The 13,615-nt window shown below is 46.2% G+C and overlaps 1 protein-coding gene across 24 annotated transcripts in view; it reads right to left on the bottom strand.

Moving 5' to 3' along the window:
* Positions 1-13,615, bottom strand: part of KALRN (kalirin RhoGEF kinase) — a 735,103-nt gene that overhangs the window by 241,423 nt on the left and 480,065 nt on the right. For all 24 annotated transcript variants that reach the window (XM_066240737.1, XM_066240739.1, XM_066240742.1 and 21 more), the window contains 4 exons: positions 13,517-13,586; positions 11,056-11,145; positions 6,888-6,980; positions 1,692-1,803 (listed from right to left, as the gene is read on the bottom strand). In XM_066240737.1, coding sequence (XP_066096834.1) covers positions 1,692-1,803; positions 6,888-6,980; positions 11,056-11,145; positions 13,517-13,586 — 365 coding nt within the window. The remainder of the gene's footprint in view (positions 1-1,691; positions 1,804-6,887; positions 6,981-11,055; positions 11,146-13,516; positions 13,587-13,615) is intronic.

The raw sequence follows: 13,615 nt of genomic DNA, 5'->3' as shown, positions 1-13,615 counted from the left end.
ATTCCCAGGACTATTTCCTTTGATTGCTCTTGTACAGTATGGTGCATAAACCTTCACAAGTTGATATTTATACCACTTGACATCTTTGAGAGAGGTTCCGAAACTTTCCTGTGCATACGCATCACCCAGAGAGCTGGTGAGAACACAGATTCCTGCCCACCCCTCACCCCACAAGAGAGCGGGATTCAGTGGGTGTGTGGTGAAGCGCATGAATTTGCAGTCCTGACAAGCTCATAGGTGCCATTACTGCTGCTGCTGGCCCAAAGACCACACTTGGGGCAGGGAGACCCAGACTACAGGTCAGGGAAAGGCTCTGGGAGAAAGGCATGCCCAGGGATGGGAGCAGGTGCGAACAGAAAATGAAAGAGTGGAGAAGTTCTGACAATGCAAGCATCATCAAATTGCTACTGCTTAGTCTGGAGAAGGTAACCAGGGCTCTTCTGCATGTAAAATTAGGGCTTCCTTGCTAAAGTACTGAGATCAGACCAAGTTTTTTAGATGGGGTGGTGGGGGTGATGGGAGAGAAAGAGCCCATAAGAGAAAAAACAGCCCACAGGTTTACATATTTACGACAAAGTACACTTACCTCCCTCAACACCTGTTTGCCAGCCCCGACTGGGATGAGTCAACTTGTCTAAGAACTTCCACCCCAATATGTCTACTCTGCCCACCTGTTTTGTGGTGTTAAGAGCACTTTATCGGAATCTCACTCTACCAGGTTTTTGGGTACCAAGACAAGACACGGTTCCAGCAGACTGAATGTACTTCAGTGAAGTCCTATCAGGTTTACCTGGCTGGACTTCTCTCACCTGCTGGGAACGGCATAAGGGTCGTTGTACACCAATGTGAATAAACTTAATGCCACTGAACTGTACACTTATAAATGATTATAATGGTAAAGCTTAGGTTACTACAATTAAAAAAAGAAGCGTGGCCCTGGCTGATTGGCTCAGTGGATAGTGTCGGCCAGCAGGCAGACATCCTGGGTTCAATCCCTGGTCAGGGGACATATGAGAGGCGACCAACAACTTCTCTTCCCCTTCTCTCTTCCCCTCTCTCAGCCAGTGGCTTGATTGATTTGTGTTGGCCCTGGGCGCTGAGGATGGCGTGGTTGATCTGAGCATCAGGCTTAGCTGAGGATAGCTTGGTTGATTCAAGCATAGGCCCCAGATAGGGGTTGCCAGGTGGATCCCAGTCGAGGTGCATGCAGGAGTCTGTCTATCTCCCCTCCTCTCACTTAAATAAATACATTTGAAATAAACAAACAGATAAATAAATAAATAAATAAATAAAGGGTGTGCGGCTGAAGACAGTGTGTGTGCATATTCATGCATGCAGGATTTCTACTTCTTCTGCTGACAAGTGCAATGCAAATGCTTTGCAGACGAACAGGACTGCTGTGGGCCAGGCTGCAGCACATTTGCAGCAGAGATCATGGCCTGTCCTAGACTACCTCACAGGCAGCAAGTTGTCCACATACCTGAAACGGCTTCAGCCTGGTCCTACCTGGAGGTGTTAGCTGAGAGGGCCCCCGTGGAGCTCCACTCCCACCGCCAGAGGACCTATGTCACACTAGCCATTTCTCCTCTCTTCTGGCCTTGGCTGACTTTATGCCACTTCCCTCCCATGACACAAGCTCTCTGGGCCTAAGAGGGATGAGGTTGCCCCGGGGAGGCCGAGAGGACAGTTACCTTCCAGCATGCTGACATGCATGGCGTCGTTGGCTTTCTTGGGAACACTGAGCATCACCTCCAGGCCGTCCTTGAGCTCCCCTTTCCCTTCTTCACAGCAAGTTAACAGTTCCTGGGGAAGAAGTCCAAACACAATTAGAGCCACGTCCCCCAGCTTTCCTCCCCACCCCCACCTAGCCCACCAAGGCGATTTCACACCAGCTTCACGCTCTATAATGGTTCCCTCTGAGCTATAAGGAGAGGGGGGAGAGGTGGGATAGGATTATCTCCAAAGAACTCAACCACAATTTTTCCCCCAGCTGAGCTTCCTCAGCTCAGTCTCATCCAAACAATTAACTCAATTCAACCCAACTCCCAAATGGCTGACACTATAAGTCAACAACTAAGCTGTTCTCTGTCAGTTGACTGCCCCGCTGAGAATGGAATACCCTTTGCAAAGCACGTGAACAGAGGTGCAGCACTGTGGAATCCTAAAGAGAAGACAAAGGTGCGCAGAGCACGCTCAGCATCGTCACCATACGCCTGGTGGCACCTCTGTTCTATACCCACATCTACTGCCTGAAGGCTGACTTCCACCGTACTGCAAGCAATCTGGGGTCACAGACATGATCAGTTTATAGTATTTCACAGTTACAAAAGATTTTTACATCATGTGGCTCAGGAGTTCCTAACCTGGGGCCAAAAGGTGGGATTTTGGATTAGTCCTTTCACTGTCAGATGAGACTGTGATTAAGAGGGATAGAGATTTTCCCCAGGGCCCAGAACTCATTGGGGATAATGCGGGGGCTTGAATCCAGGTCTCATAAACAAAAGGGCAGCTGTCAACCCAGCAGGCCAGCCCCACCTCCGCCCTGTCCTCCGCACACAGACTTCGTGGAGCATTCCCTCTTTCACTTCCTCACTGGAAACTAGGGCATTAACATCTCCACAAAAGATTTACAGCATCTGGTTGATGGAGAAGATCATTGCCAACTATCTTAGGAATCACAAAGACCATCTGGAATGATTTTGGTCAAGTCAGGAAAATGCTGGCTTTCGTTTTTCTTATCAGGGTTATTGTATCTTGCTCACTTTGACAGTGAGAAGGAAACAGTTAAGCAACAGATCTGCAATCCATACTCTCTCCTTGAGGGGTTTTTGTGAGGGAGGCATGGGATGGATGAATGGGGGGGGTACACTTCTAGAAAAGGAAGAAGTTGACCAGACCATTAATGACAGATTTCTAGCAAATAAGTTAATGATTCTTACTATGGAACACTTTTAGTAGAAATTATCTGGCCTCTCTAAGACTTTTTAATGTAAATATACCTGCAGTCTGGGGCTTTATGGGCATGGCTTCCTGGAAAGTATCACATAAGCTATGCAACTATGTAAGTAAAAAGTAAGTACCCTTCAGGGCAGGTGGTATGATGCAGCATACAACACATAGAAACCCTGCATGTTAATCGGGGCCACGGCGCATCCTGATGCTGCCGCAATAAAGGACTCGGAGCTGTTGGCAGTCCTGGACTTCTCTCTGCTTTACCTCTGCCTTAAGCTTATCTGCATCCTTGAAATTCCAGCCATGCACCATCTAACGATGGGGGCATGTTCTGAGAAATGCGTCATCAGGTGATTTCATCATTGTGCGAACATCACAGAGTGTATCTATGGAAACCTAGATGGTATAGATGACCACACCTAGTCTGTATGGCAGAGCCTATTGCTCCTAGGTTACAATCCTGTACAGCATATAAAAACGTTGTTGCTATATAAAACAACGTGAGATTAAATCAAGTACAAGAGAAAATGATGCAATCAAGAGAGGCGGTAAACACGAAGTGTGTGAGGCTGCTGCTAGTGTAACACAGATACTGTTTCACAGCAAATTTTTTTAAATTTATAAGTAGAAAGAGTACACTCTGCAATAATAAAAGTTAGTGCATACATAAAGCAGTCGTAGTCATTTATCACCATGGTCAAGTGTTATGTACTATATGTAACTGCGTGCGCTGGACTTTCTGAGGACTGGGAGCACAGCGGGCTCGTTCACCCCAGCCTTGCTACAGCCTGTGAGTGATGTGTTTGCTACGACATTATGATGGCTATAATGTCACTCGGTGATAGAAATTTTTTCAGCTCCATTATAACCTTATGTGATCACTGTCATATTATGTGGTCATTAGGCAGGTAGTACATGACTGTGTTAGCAAAGCTTTACACTTGGTAAGACACCTGATTAGTGAGCATCTGGTGGGAAAACCCAATCCTTTGTGTTGTCCTGGATACATTCCATATGAAGATGGCTGCTTTGAGTGTCCACAGAAGAGGTGAACTGCCCAGAGTATGTTTGAGATGTGACCAGTTCTCGGCTGTCCCTGGCACCAGGCAGTGTAATGACATCATTGTTCAGGAAGTTGCATTTACTTCTGCTACCTGACCTTCTCTGATTCTCCCCACCGCTTACCTAACTCTACCCCTCCCAATCCTTGTTTTCCTACATCTCAAAGGACCTTCCAGGCAGAAATATGAGAGAGAAATAAGGAATATGTTTTAGTTTACAAGGGAAAACACCAATTAGTTTAACCCCCTAAGCAATTTGGCAAGTCCGCTAATCAACCAGTGCAGCCAATAAGTTCTACCCAAATCCTGGCTATTGTTTATGATAAAGAGAAGCCTCCTCATTTAATTTACATTCCGAAAGGGCAGCTGCAGCAGGTTTACGTGGAGAATACCGACATTCTCACTGGTATACAGCTTTCCTTTCAGGTAACACCAAAAGTGAGGAACCCCAGAGGACACTAATAATTACATATCCATTTATTTGGAATAAAACAGACTTTAATGAGAAAATAAATCCCATATTATTTATTTATAGTAAAAGCTCAGCAAACTATTTTTCTTTTACTTAGCAGGCATCTGAGTGCCCACCAGCACATTTAAAAGAAAAAAAATCTTGTGGATGTTTTTTTCCCCAATAATTATACCCCTTCTCCACACTCAGATTCCCAATATTTTGTCCCCCCACCCCCAGTTACCTGCAGTCATGTCTTCCTAAAACATTCAGCAGAGAATGAAGGCCCAGAGCCCCCCCTCCATCTGCCTGGAGCAAAACACAGGACAGGCCCTCCATTCTCCACTTCCCTCCCTTGTCTGTGTCACAAGAGTAATCCTAGGAGCCTCAGCCTCCTGGGCTTCAAAGGCACAGGTGGAAGGCTGTCTTCCTCTTAGAGCTGCACTTCACTGTCAGTGTAGATGGGCCAGCTGGTTTCCCTCCTCCCCCAGTTACTGGAGAGGCTTGGGGATAGTTACATGAAAAAACCACAAAAGTAAACTTTCAATAATCTTTTGACATAGGAAAATTCACTTAGAAGAGTCAAGCATTATGTGGGACACACAGAGATCTGGGTGAAGGAGAAACTACTGTAAGGAACCCCAGAACTCAATGCTAACTATCTGATGGTCTAAAGCAAAGAAGGACCCAAAGCTCTTGTGATTTAAAGGTAGAAAGCACACCCATTTTTCAAGAGAAAACTCCCCTCCCCACTCCCACCCACCATGCCCCACACTGAGATTTTATGAGAAATTTGATGAGTCTTTATATAAAAAACTCCAAAACACAAAGAGGATGATATCATCAAAAGCATTTCTGCCAAAACAGCCAAGAGGTCCGGCAGATTATTTCTCACACTAGTCCTCAGTAAAGGCTGTGGGCAGGATGCCACGCTGTGATTCTCTAAGACAGGGGTCCCCAAACTGCGGCCCCCTGAGGCCATTTATCTGACCCCCGCCACACTTCTGGAAGGGGCGCCTCTTTCATTGATGGTCAGTGAGAGGAGCATAGTTCCCATTGAAATACTGGTCAGTTTGTTGATTTAAATTTACTTGTTCTTTATTTTAAATATTGTATTTGTTCCCGTTTTGTTTTTTTACTTTAAAATAAGATATGTGCAGTGTACATAGGGATTTGTTCATAGTTTTTTTTATAGTCCGGCCCTCCAACAGTCTGAGGGACAGTGAACTGGCCCCCTGTGTAAAAAGTTTGGGGACCCCTGCTTTAAGACATTTCCGCAGGGTTGGATGACTTGAGCGACTGGGAGCAGAAGCCCATAGTCTCTTCCTGGAGACAGGAAGGAGGTTTGAAGAAGGAGGCTGAGGGGAAGGGTGTGCATGGCCCTGCCCTGCCCCAGAGACCCAGGGCCAGGCTCGCTGCTGCCCCCTGCTGCTCATCACCAAACCACAAGTGCGAGGCCAGAAAGTCCAGTTTCTCACAGGACTAGAAACCTAGATTTGAAACTAGACTGATTTTCAGGTTTGGTGGAGCTAGAATATGTGAGATTATGCAAGCACTCTAAACATGAGTTGAATTTCATTGTGTACTACTTATAACATGCCTCTCGCTATCCTTTGTATCTGAGGAGCAAGCAGCAAAATATTCAAACTTAGGGAAAGCTCCGCTTCTACACCTTAAGAATTAGGATAGACAGGTGCCATATAACTGCCTATAATATCCATTTCCCACGCTTTCTGTGGGGAACCTCATATTTCCAGACTGTCAGTGTATCCTACTCTGAGAAGAACCAACTGAAATTACTTAGTATGTCACATAATTTTATTATTTGATTTTTAAATAAAAAATTTTGAAGAAAATCCAAGTCCCTTGGTTGGCTCCTGGAGAACCTCTAATATATGGGACCCTGCAGACACAAGAGTGTCCTTGTTTTAATACACACTCTTTATCTTCTCTCGGAAACCTCACAGTCCTGGCAAACAGAGATGGAGGCAATGGCAACTACTGCCCTGGGCCTTGGTTGCCCCTGCAGAGTGGCACTGCCCCTTTAAGACCCTGACCCCTGACCCTCTCAGAAGCAGGGGCCAGCAGGGGGAATCTGCCCGCCCCAGGAGAGGCTCTAAGTACCAGGCAGTGCCTGGGGTGGCCATCGCTAACAGGTGTGCAGTGGTGGGTGGGTGTGAAACTAGTCACAACTGTTTCCACTCCCATTTCTCCTCTTTCCGCCTGTGAAGGCGCATTTGGAAGTTCATGGGACAGGACACGCAATGTGGAGCCCGCGATGCCAGCACAGGCTCATCTCTGAAGCTCTGCTCTAGGCTGTGGAAAGGTCTTCAGATGGAAGCTTTCCCATCCTTGGACAAAGCTGGGACTCCCTGGGCCCAGGCAGTCGGGTGGCAGGGGTGACCCAGAGGGGAGGGGGGTACCTTCAGGAGCAGCTGGTACTTGGTGATCCTCTGGACGGGCTTGATTAGGTAGGAGGAGATGGAGTTGGCCAGACCGTGCCGCTGCTGTATCTCCTGCAGGGTGAAAACCAGCACCGTTAGACAGGGACGCCCGTGGGCGTGTGTTCTGGGGGGAGGCAGGCGGGGTAAGGGAGGAGAGAAGAAAGGGAAGGCAATTATGAGGAACTGTTCTTTGATGGGGAAGGGGAGTTGAAAGAGAAATATGAGAGACTAAGGTGCGTATATCAACAGGATGAAAACAGAGAGATGGAGAAAGGAGAGAAGCTTCAGGGTGAGAAAGCAGATTTGTGAAACGGAAATGGAAGTTAAGAGGAAAGTTGAAAGTAGAAGAAGAAAGTGACAAGGTGACCAATGGACAGAAGGGGAAAGGGGGAGTGAAGAAGTAGAAGTGGAGGGAAGTAAACCCGGAAGGGAAGAAACGAAAGGGGCAGCAAGGAGGACGGGAACGAAGGGAAGGCAGAGAAGAGAGTGAGGCTCTCTCTCTGCTCTGACGGCTCCCGAGTCTGTATCGCCGGCAGTCTCTTCAAATGCGACACGTCCCAACTTAGCATCACCCCTTAGAACTCTTTCATTGTGAGCAGTGGTACCTCCCTCATTCTTCAGGTCTGTCCAGTTGGAAACCCTGAGTCGTTTTCAGCTGCTTTCCTTCTGCTATCCTCAAGAACTGGGGAGGCACATCTTTCCTGTCCGGCTTGCCCACACTGCCCACGTCATTCACGCCCAGCCACGACCACGGTCTCCAGCTGCTGTCTGTGCCTCCGGTCTCTCATTTTGGCCCACTCTCTATCCTATCTTCAAAACAATCTTCCAGGCCCTGGTCAGTTTGCTGATTTGGTTAGAGATCATCTTGATACTCCAAGGTTGCTGGTTTGATCCCCAGTCAGGGCGCATACAAGAATCAACCAAGGAATGCATAACTAAGTGGAACAACAAAGCAGTGTGTCTCCCTTCCTCTCTCTCCACCCTTCCTCTCTTTCTAAACTCAATTAAAAATATATATAAATAAAACGATCTTGCATTACCTAAGGTCAAGGTGTTAGGAAAGTTAGAGAAGGGTGAATTTTAGTCCCTCCCCTCAAGAACCATATATTCTAGCTAGCTAAATACACACATAACAGAGAGCAACAAAGGGTGACAGGAAGTACTTCCATTGCTTTCAGCCAGGAAGACTCCAGGAGTCACCGGGGCCAGGAGTGGGTTTAGAGAGGGAAAGCCTGCAGCTGGGGCTCAGAGGATAGGCAGGGTGGGAAGTGGGAAGGGAGAGGAAGGGCACTCTACATAGGCAGCAAAATGCACATACAGCAAAATGGCCTATAAAGCAAAATGCACAGGAGAAAACCACTGTGGTTTAGATGATAACAAAGACGATGCCCGAATGGTACAGAGGATGCACACCTAGATGCTAGAAAAAGTGAAAAATACAGTTAGATCAGCATCTCACATCTGGAGTAGAAAATTCTGGGTCCTGTGAATGTGTGAGCTGAGTCTTTCCAGGACTTCAATTCTCTGTGTTCTCTTTATGATAATGGGGGATCTGCCTTTACTAAGGGTTTATCTCTTTTATAGAACGAGGGCCTAACACAGATGGTTCCTAAGTGTAGAACTTGGGGAAACCCTTCTGATGAATTGGAAAAATGTGGTAAAAATCGTGCTTTCTGGAAATCTTGGGAACAATGAGGAGAGTTAACTGCTCTCCTGCTCTACCAGGTCAAGAGCTGGGAACTCCTGCTGGACTGGAGTTGTGGCTTCCTTTGGCCTTCTCAACTAGCATAGAGGCTATTGAGGACAGGGTGCAAAATTTGTGGACCACCTGGCTTATCAGTCAAAATCCAGAAATTGGTTGGAAACAGGGATATGAAGAATGTAGGACTAAGAGAAAATACAGTTTAACACCAGACACCATGATATGTACAAAATGAACCTGGAAAACCATTAGTCAACCTCAAGGGGCTCTCAGTTGGGGGGGAGGTATGAGGAATAGGAAGGTACCTTGTCAACCTGCCAAAAGGCAAATTCTTACAGATGCTATAAGAGAGATATAAAATATAATGTATGCATACAGAAAGGGAAGGATTCATGCAGAAAGCAACATTTGACCTTTACAGTAAAAAATGAATTCTGAGGAGTGACTCTTTGTGCGCACCCATGCGTGCATGCACAGAGGGGTCACAGTTCCTTTCGGGCAGAGAGAACAGTGGGAGCAAAGATGAGAGCAGAACCGACTGAGGCCTGCTCAGAGCACAAGGCACATATGGTCAGAAACATGCAAAGTGAAGGACAGGACACAGTGCATTTAAAACTTCAAAAAGACCCTTCTGGCTACTGCTGATGAAGTCAACCAGAGAGGTCTTAAAGGAAACATATTCTCATATTAAGCAAAGGTAATGGCATAAAGCACTCTATAAACTCTGATAACAAGTTAGGAAAGCACTTTACTTGGGTTTTCTGTTTAGTTAAATCTAACCTCAGAAATTCCAGTTTGGGGCCTTTAGAGCCTTTCTATAATAATGCTCCATTAAAAATATCGTATGTTTTTCTTGTCTGGCTTTCTCCTATTCAAGTGTCATTGCCTCACTGAGCAGTAAGATCCCTGTAGAATCTTTCTGTTATGGCAGTGTCAGGCTAGAAGGATGCTCAGAGAAGATTTATCTGGTAAACTCGAGTATGGGAACTAAAATTAAATGTCTGTGTTCCCCAGGGGACCCAGCACACTATCTTGCATACAGTACACACTGAAACATTTATGGAAGGAATAAAAGCAGGTAGGCAGAAAGGTAGACTGATAGAAGTTTCTGAATTTCAAGTTTTCGTCACTTCTGACAAGACTACCAGATTGGCCACCATTGCTACAGTCTGTCACTCACTGAACTTCCTTTTTCCCCTCATTTCGTCCCTCACCTTTGTTCTTCCCTGGTATCCTGCAGTGACCCATTTGATTCTGTTCACGTTAGGTCGCTCTCTGGGGTCCAGGACAACACAGACTTCATCACTGTTCATCTCATTTGAAACGGAAGGATCTAACGAGGCCTGTCAGCACTGACCCTCCTCCTGGCTTCCTACTGCACAAGCGTTCAGCCCTCGCCGTGCATCAGCTCTCCCTGGAAACTTCTAAAGCTCTCAATGTCCAGCCCAAACCTGGGCCAATCATAACAGACTCTCAGAGGTGGGACCCAGAATCAGTATTTTTTTTTAGTGAGAGAGAAAAAGAGGGGGACAGATAGGGACAGACAGAAAGGAAGGAAGAGCAATGAGAAGAATCAACTCATAGTTGCTGCTCCTTAGTTGTTCATTGATTGCCTTCTCATATATGCCTTGACCAGGTGCTCCAGATGAGCCAGTGACCTTGAGCTCAAGCCAGTGACCTTGGGCTCAAGCCAGAGATCACGGGGTCATGTCCATGATCCCACACTCAAGCCAGAGACCTCGTGCTCAAGCTGGTGATACTGCACTCTAGCCAGATAAGCCTGCACTCAAGCCAGTGAACTTGGGGTTCTGAACCTGGGTCCCCAGTATCCCAGGCCAATGCTCTATCCCTGTGCCACCGCCTGGCCATGCCAGAATCAGTATTTTTCAAAGCTCCCAGGTGATTCCAGCGTGTAGCCAAAGTTGAAACGATTGCAGGAGAGCAGTGATTCTCAAACCTGTGTGGGCATCAGAGTCACCTGAAGGGCTCCTTACAGCTCAGAGTGCTGGGCTGCTGCCTGGGAGACTCTGATTCGACAGGTCCGGAGGGGAGTCCACATGCTCCTAACAGTTCTCAGGGGACGGCGCTATGGCCGGTCTGCGGCCACACTCTGAGAAGCCATACATGGGAGGGAGCTGTAGATAGGCAGGAGCGGACCATCTCAACGCCCGCAGCACCGCCAGCTCCTCTGCATACGAGATCTATGGCTAGCTGGTTTGGGGTAGAGGCACGGGGGCTAACACGCCTTGTTCAAAATCACGGCTCTTCAGATGGGATGGAGTAAAACAATGGGCACACACTGCTTTTGTATCCATGAGAGAGAGGTCTGGGATGGCCAGGAAAGGAAAGTGAAGAGCAAAGGACAGCAGTCACCCACTGTCCCAAAGTAGTGAAGCCTCTCCACCACTGCTTCAATGGCTCAAGAATAAAAAAATCACAGCTTACATCAAAGAAAGTGCCTGCGTGCTCCAGGATCAGCTGGTTGGAATCAGGCTTGTTTTTACAGTAGGTGACATACATCTGAAATTTGTCTGCCTACAAAAGAACAAAGACAATAACAGATAAGTACCCATTAGCAGTCCCCGTCTGTCGACTGTGCCCGCGGGGCCCAGCAGAGCTGTGCAGTCACCCCCTCAGAGTCGCTGTGCCACCAGCTGCGGCAGATGTTCTGGGCTTATCTGGCCCATGCTCCCAGGCGAAATTTGGGATGCTCTTCTCCTAACAGCAGGAGAAAGCTCACTAAAAGTAAGCTCATTTTAATACTAGTCTGTGCTAGAAAGAATTAGCAAAGCCAATTTGCATATCATAATGTATTCTGAAGTTGGACAGCTATTTTTTAGAGAGCATCTCCTATTTTGGATTACCTACAACTGTGTTCACCATTTTGAAACATGACAGCATTTGCTCTGAAAGCAAAAATCAAAACATGAAAATGCAGTACAATCTCAGAGCTAGCTCAGCTTTGCTCCCAGTGTCTCCGCGGCGTAGCCTGTAGGGTGTGCCCGGTGACTATGCTGTCATCCTCACAGCTACTCAGAGGCAATGAGCATTGATGGAGGGAAAGGACAGCAGGTGACCCAAAGGGGGCAGGGTCTGCATAATGAATCCTAACCAGATTGTTACTTGCTGAAAATTCATTTCTTATTTCTCTCAGGACCCTCTGGGTTATGCTACACTATCCTTTCCCCTGTGTATGTATTTTAGCCACCAAGTACTTTTCCCATTTGTGGAATGCTGCCATTATGGTGTCTATTAGAGATGTGGGATGTCCTCTCCTGAGAAAGTAGCCTCAATATGCCCCCTTGTTATACATGCAGCCTGTTTCATTTATGCCAGCACTGTCTAAGTGCTTTATATGTATTAACTCATTTGATCCTCATGAGAACCGTATGTCGTGAATTCCTTTATTACCATCCCCACTTCACAGACGTGAAAATTGTCCAAAAGTGGTAGAGCTCAGGGAAGCTGACTTCAGGTTTCTTGGTCATATCCTTTCAGTATGTTACAAATGACTCTGTCTGCCTTTCCTTCTGCACGACACTCACCAGTTAGGATTATAAGACTTAAAGTCACCTTGGGATCATTCTTAGCAACATGTGCATATTTTATGCAATCACTAAAGGTTTTCTAAAATCAATTTTTGGGTTTACACATTACTTATGAGACACTTATCATCCCTAAAAGATGTCGCTAAATAGTACTTATGGTTGATTGTAAGAGAAACCCACAAATTGTATGTAACAAGATTGTAAAAATCCCTTCACTTAACGGTCGATCTTTTTTCTCTCCATTGGCAATACAAGTTAAGTTGTTTATCAGCATTAATGTGAAATGTACACGGGCTCATATATTTACTGGTAGAAAGTGTATTAGCACAAAATAAGTTATCAGTCTGAGACCTCCTTAACACACAAGAGAATGCCAGGAAGCAAATATGAAGGTTTCATGAAAAGACAGCAACTCAGGTCTTGAACTGTGGAACTGACTGTGATATTAGATGTCAGTGGACTTAGTCAATCTCTCAGATCAACTGAAATGTTTCCCTCTGTAAAATATAAAACACAACCATAGCCCTGCCTATTCCAGAAGGCTGCTGAGAGTATTAACTTTGGAACCGTGAAGATATTTTGAAAAGTAATTCACCTATTTCCAGAAGAAGTTATAATCAGAAAATAATTATTATATATTAGAACTCCTGACCCCAGGGAAGGATTTCCATGTGTAGTTGCTTCAGTGTCCTCATGACCTACTCTGGAGACCTTTGTGCTCACATCAGGAACTTTAGCTCAGAGTAATGTGACTTAGAGATACTAATGGAAGCTAATGTTTCATTTACATAGTTAGAACCTGGTACATTCAGCCCGTTTACTTGGCCCATGACAATTGCACCTAGAAACATTCATCTTGTAGGTCAGAATTGGGATGGTACTCAGAGTATGTCCTCTCTATTAAGAAAGAAAACATAACCAATGGTTTGGTGGTTTGAGGTATTCCTAAAATCCTAATTCCCTAATCCTCATCCAGTTAAAAAATAAAAAACCCAAAAAACTAACAACAACAAAAACACCCCCCCCCAAATAGTGGATGTAGCTAGAGTGTTTCTCTATCAAGGGCGGTGGTCTTGTTCTAATCTCCTGATATCTGAATTTTAGAAAGTGCTTAGAAAGCTTCACACGACTCTCGGACACAATGGCTAAGGCCTCCCCCAAAGGAGGGCCCTGATCCTCAGGGAGGGTTGGCTCTTCCCAGATCCACTCCTGGCCCTTTTCTACAGTCCCTGGTCTTACGTTACAATGTCAGTGGCACCAATTCTCAGGTCAGGCCCCGGACACTGATGCCATCTGGAACCATCTACATTCCTGAAGAGCATGGGGCAATGGGAGAAAGAGGATTTTGGGTCAGTTACCCAGGTAACAAAGCAGTGTCCCACATCCTCAGGCAGCTGCTCGTACTTCTCCAGCTCTTTGAGGAAGATGCTGCAAGGGGAGAGAAAGGCTGAGTCAGA

The sequence above is a fragment of the Saccopteryx bilineata genome, chromosome 8 (assembly GCF_036850765.1).
Source record: "Saccopteryx bilineata isolate mSacBil1 chromosome 8, mSacBil1_pri_phased_curated, whole genome shotgun sequence".
In the NCBI taxonomy this organism is placed as follows: Eukaryota; Metazoa; Chordata; class Mammalia; order Chiroptera; family Emballonuridae; genus Saccopteryx; species Saccopteryx bilineata.
This window is presented reverse-complemented; position numbering and strand designations above follow the sequence as displayed.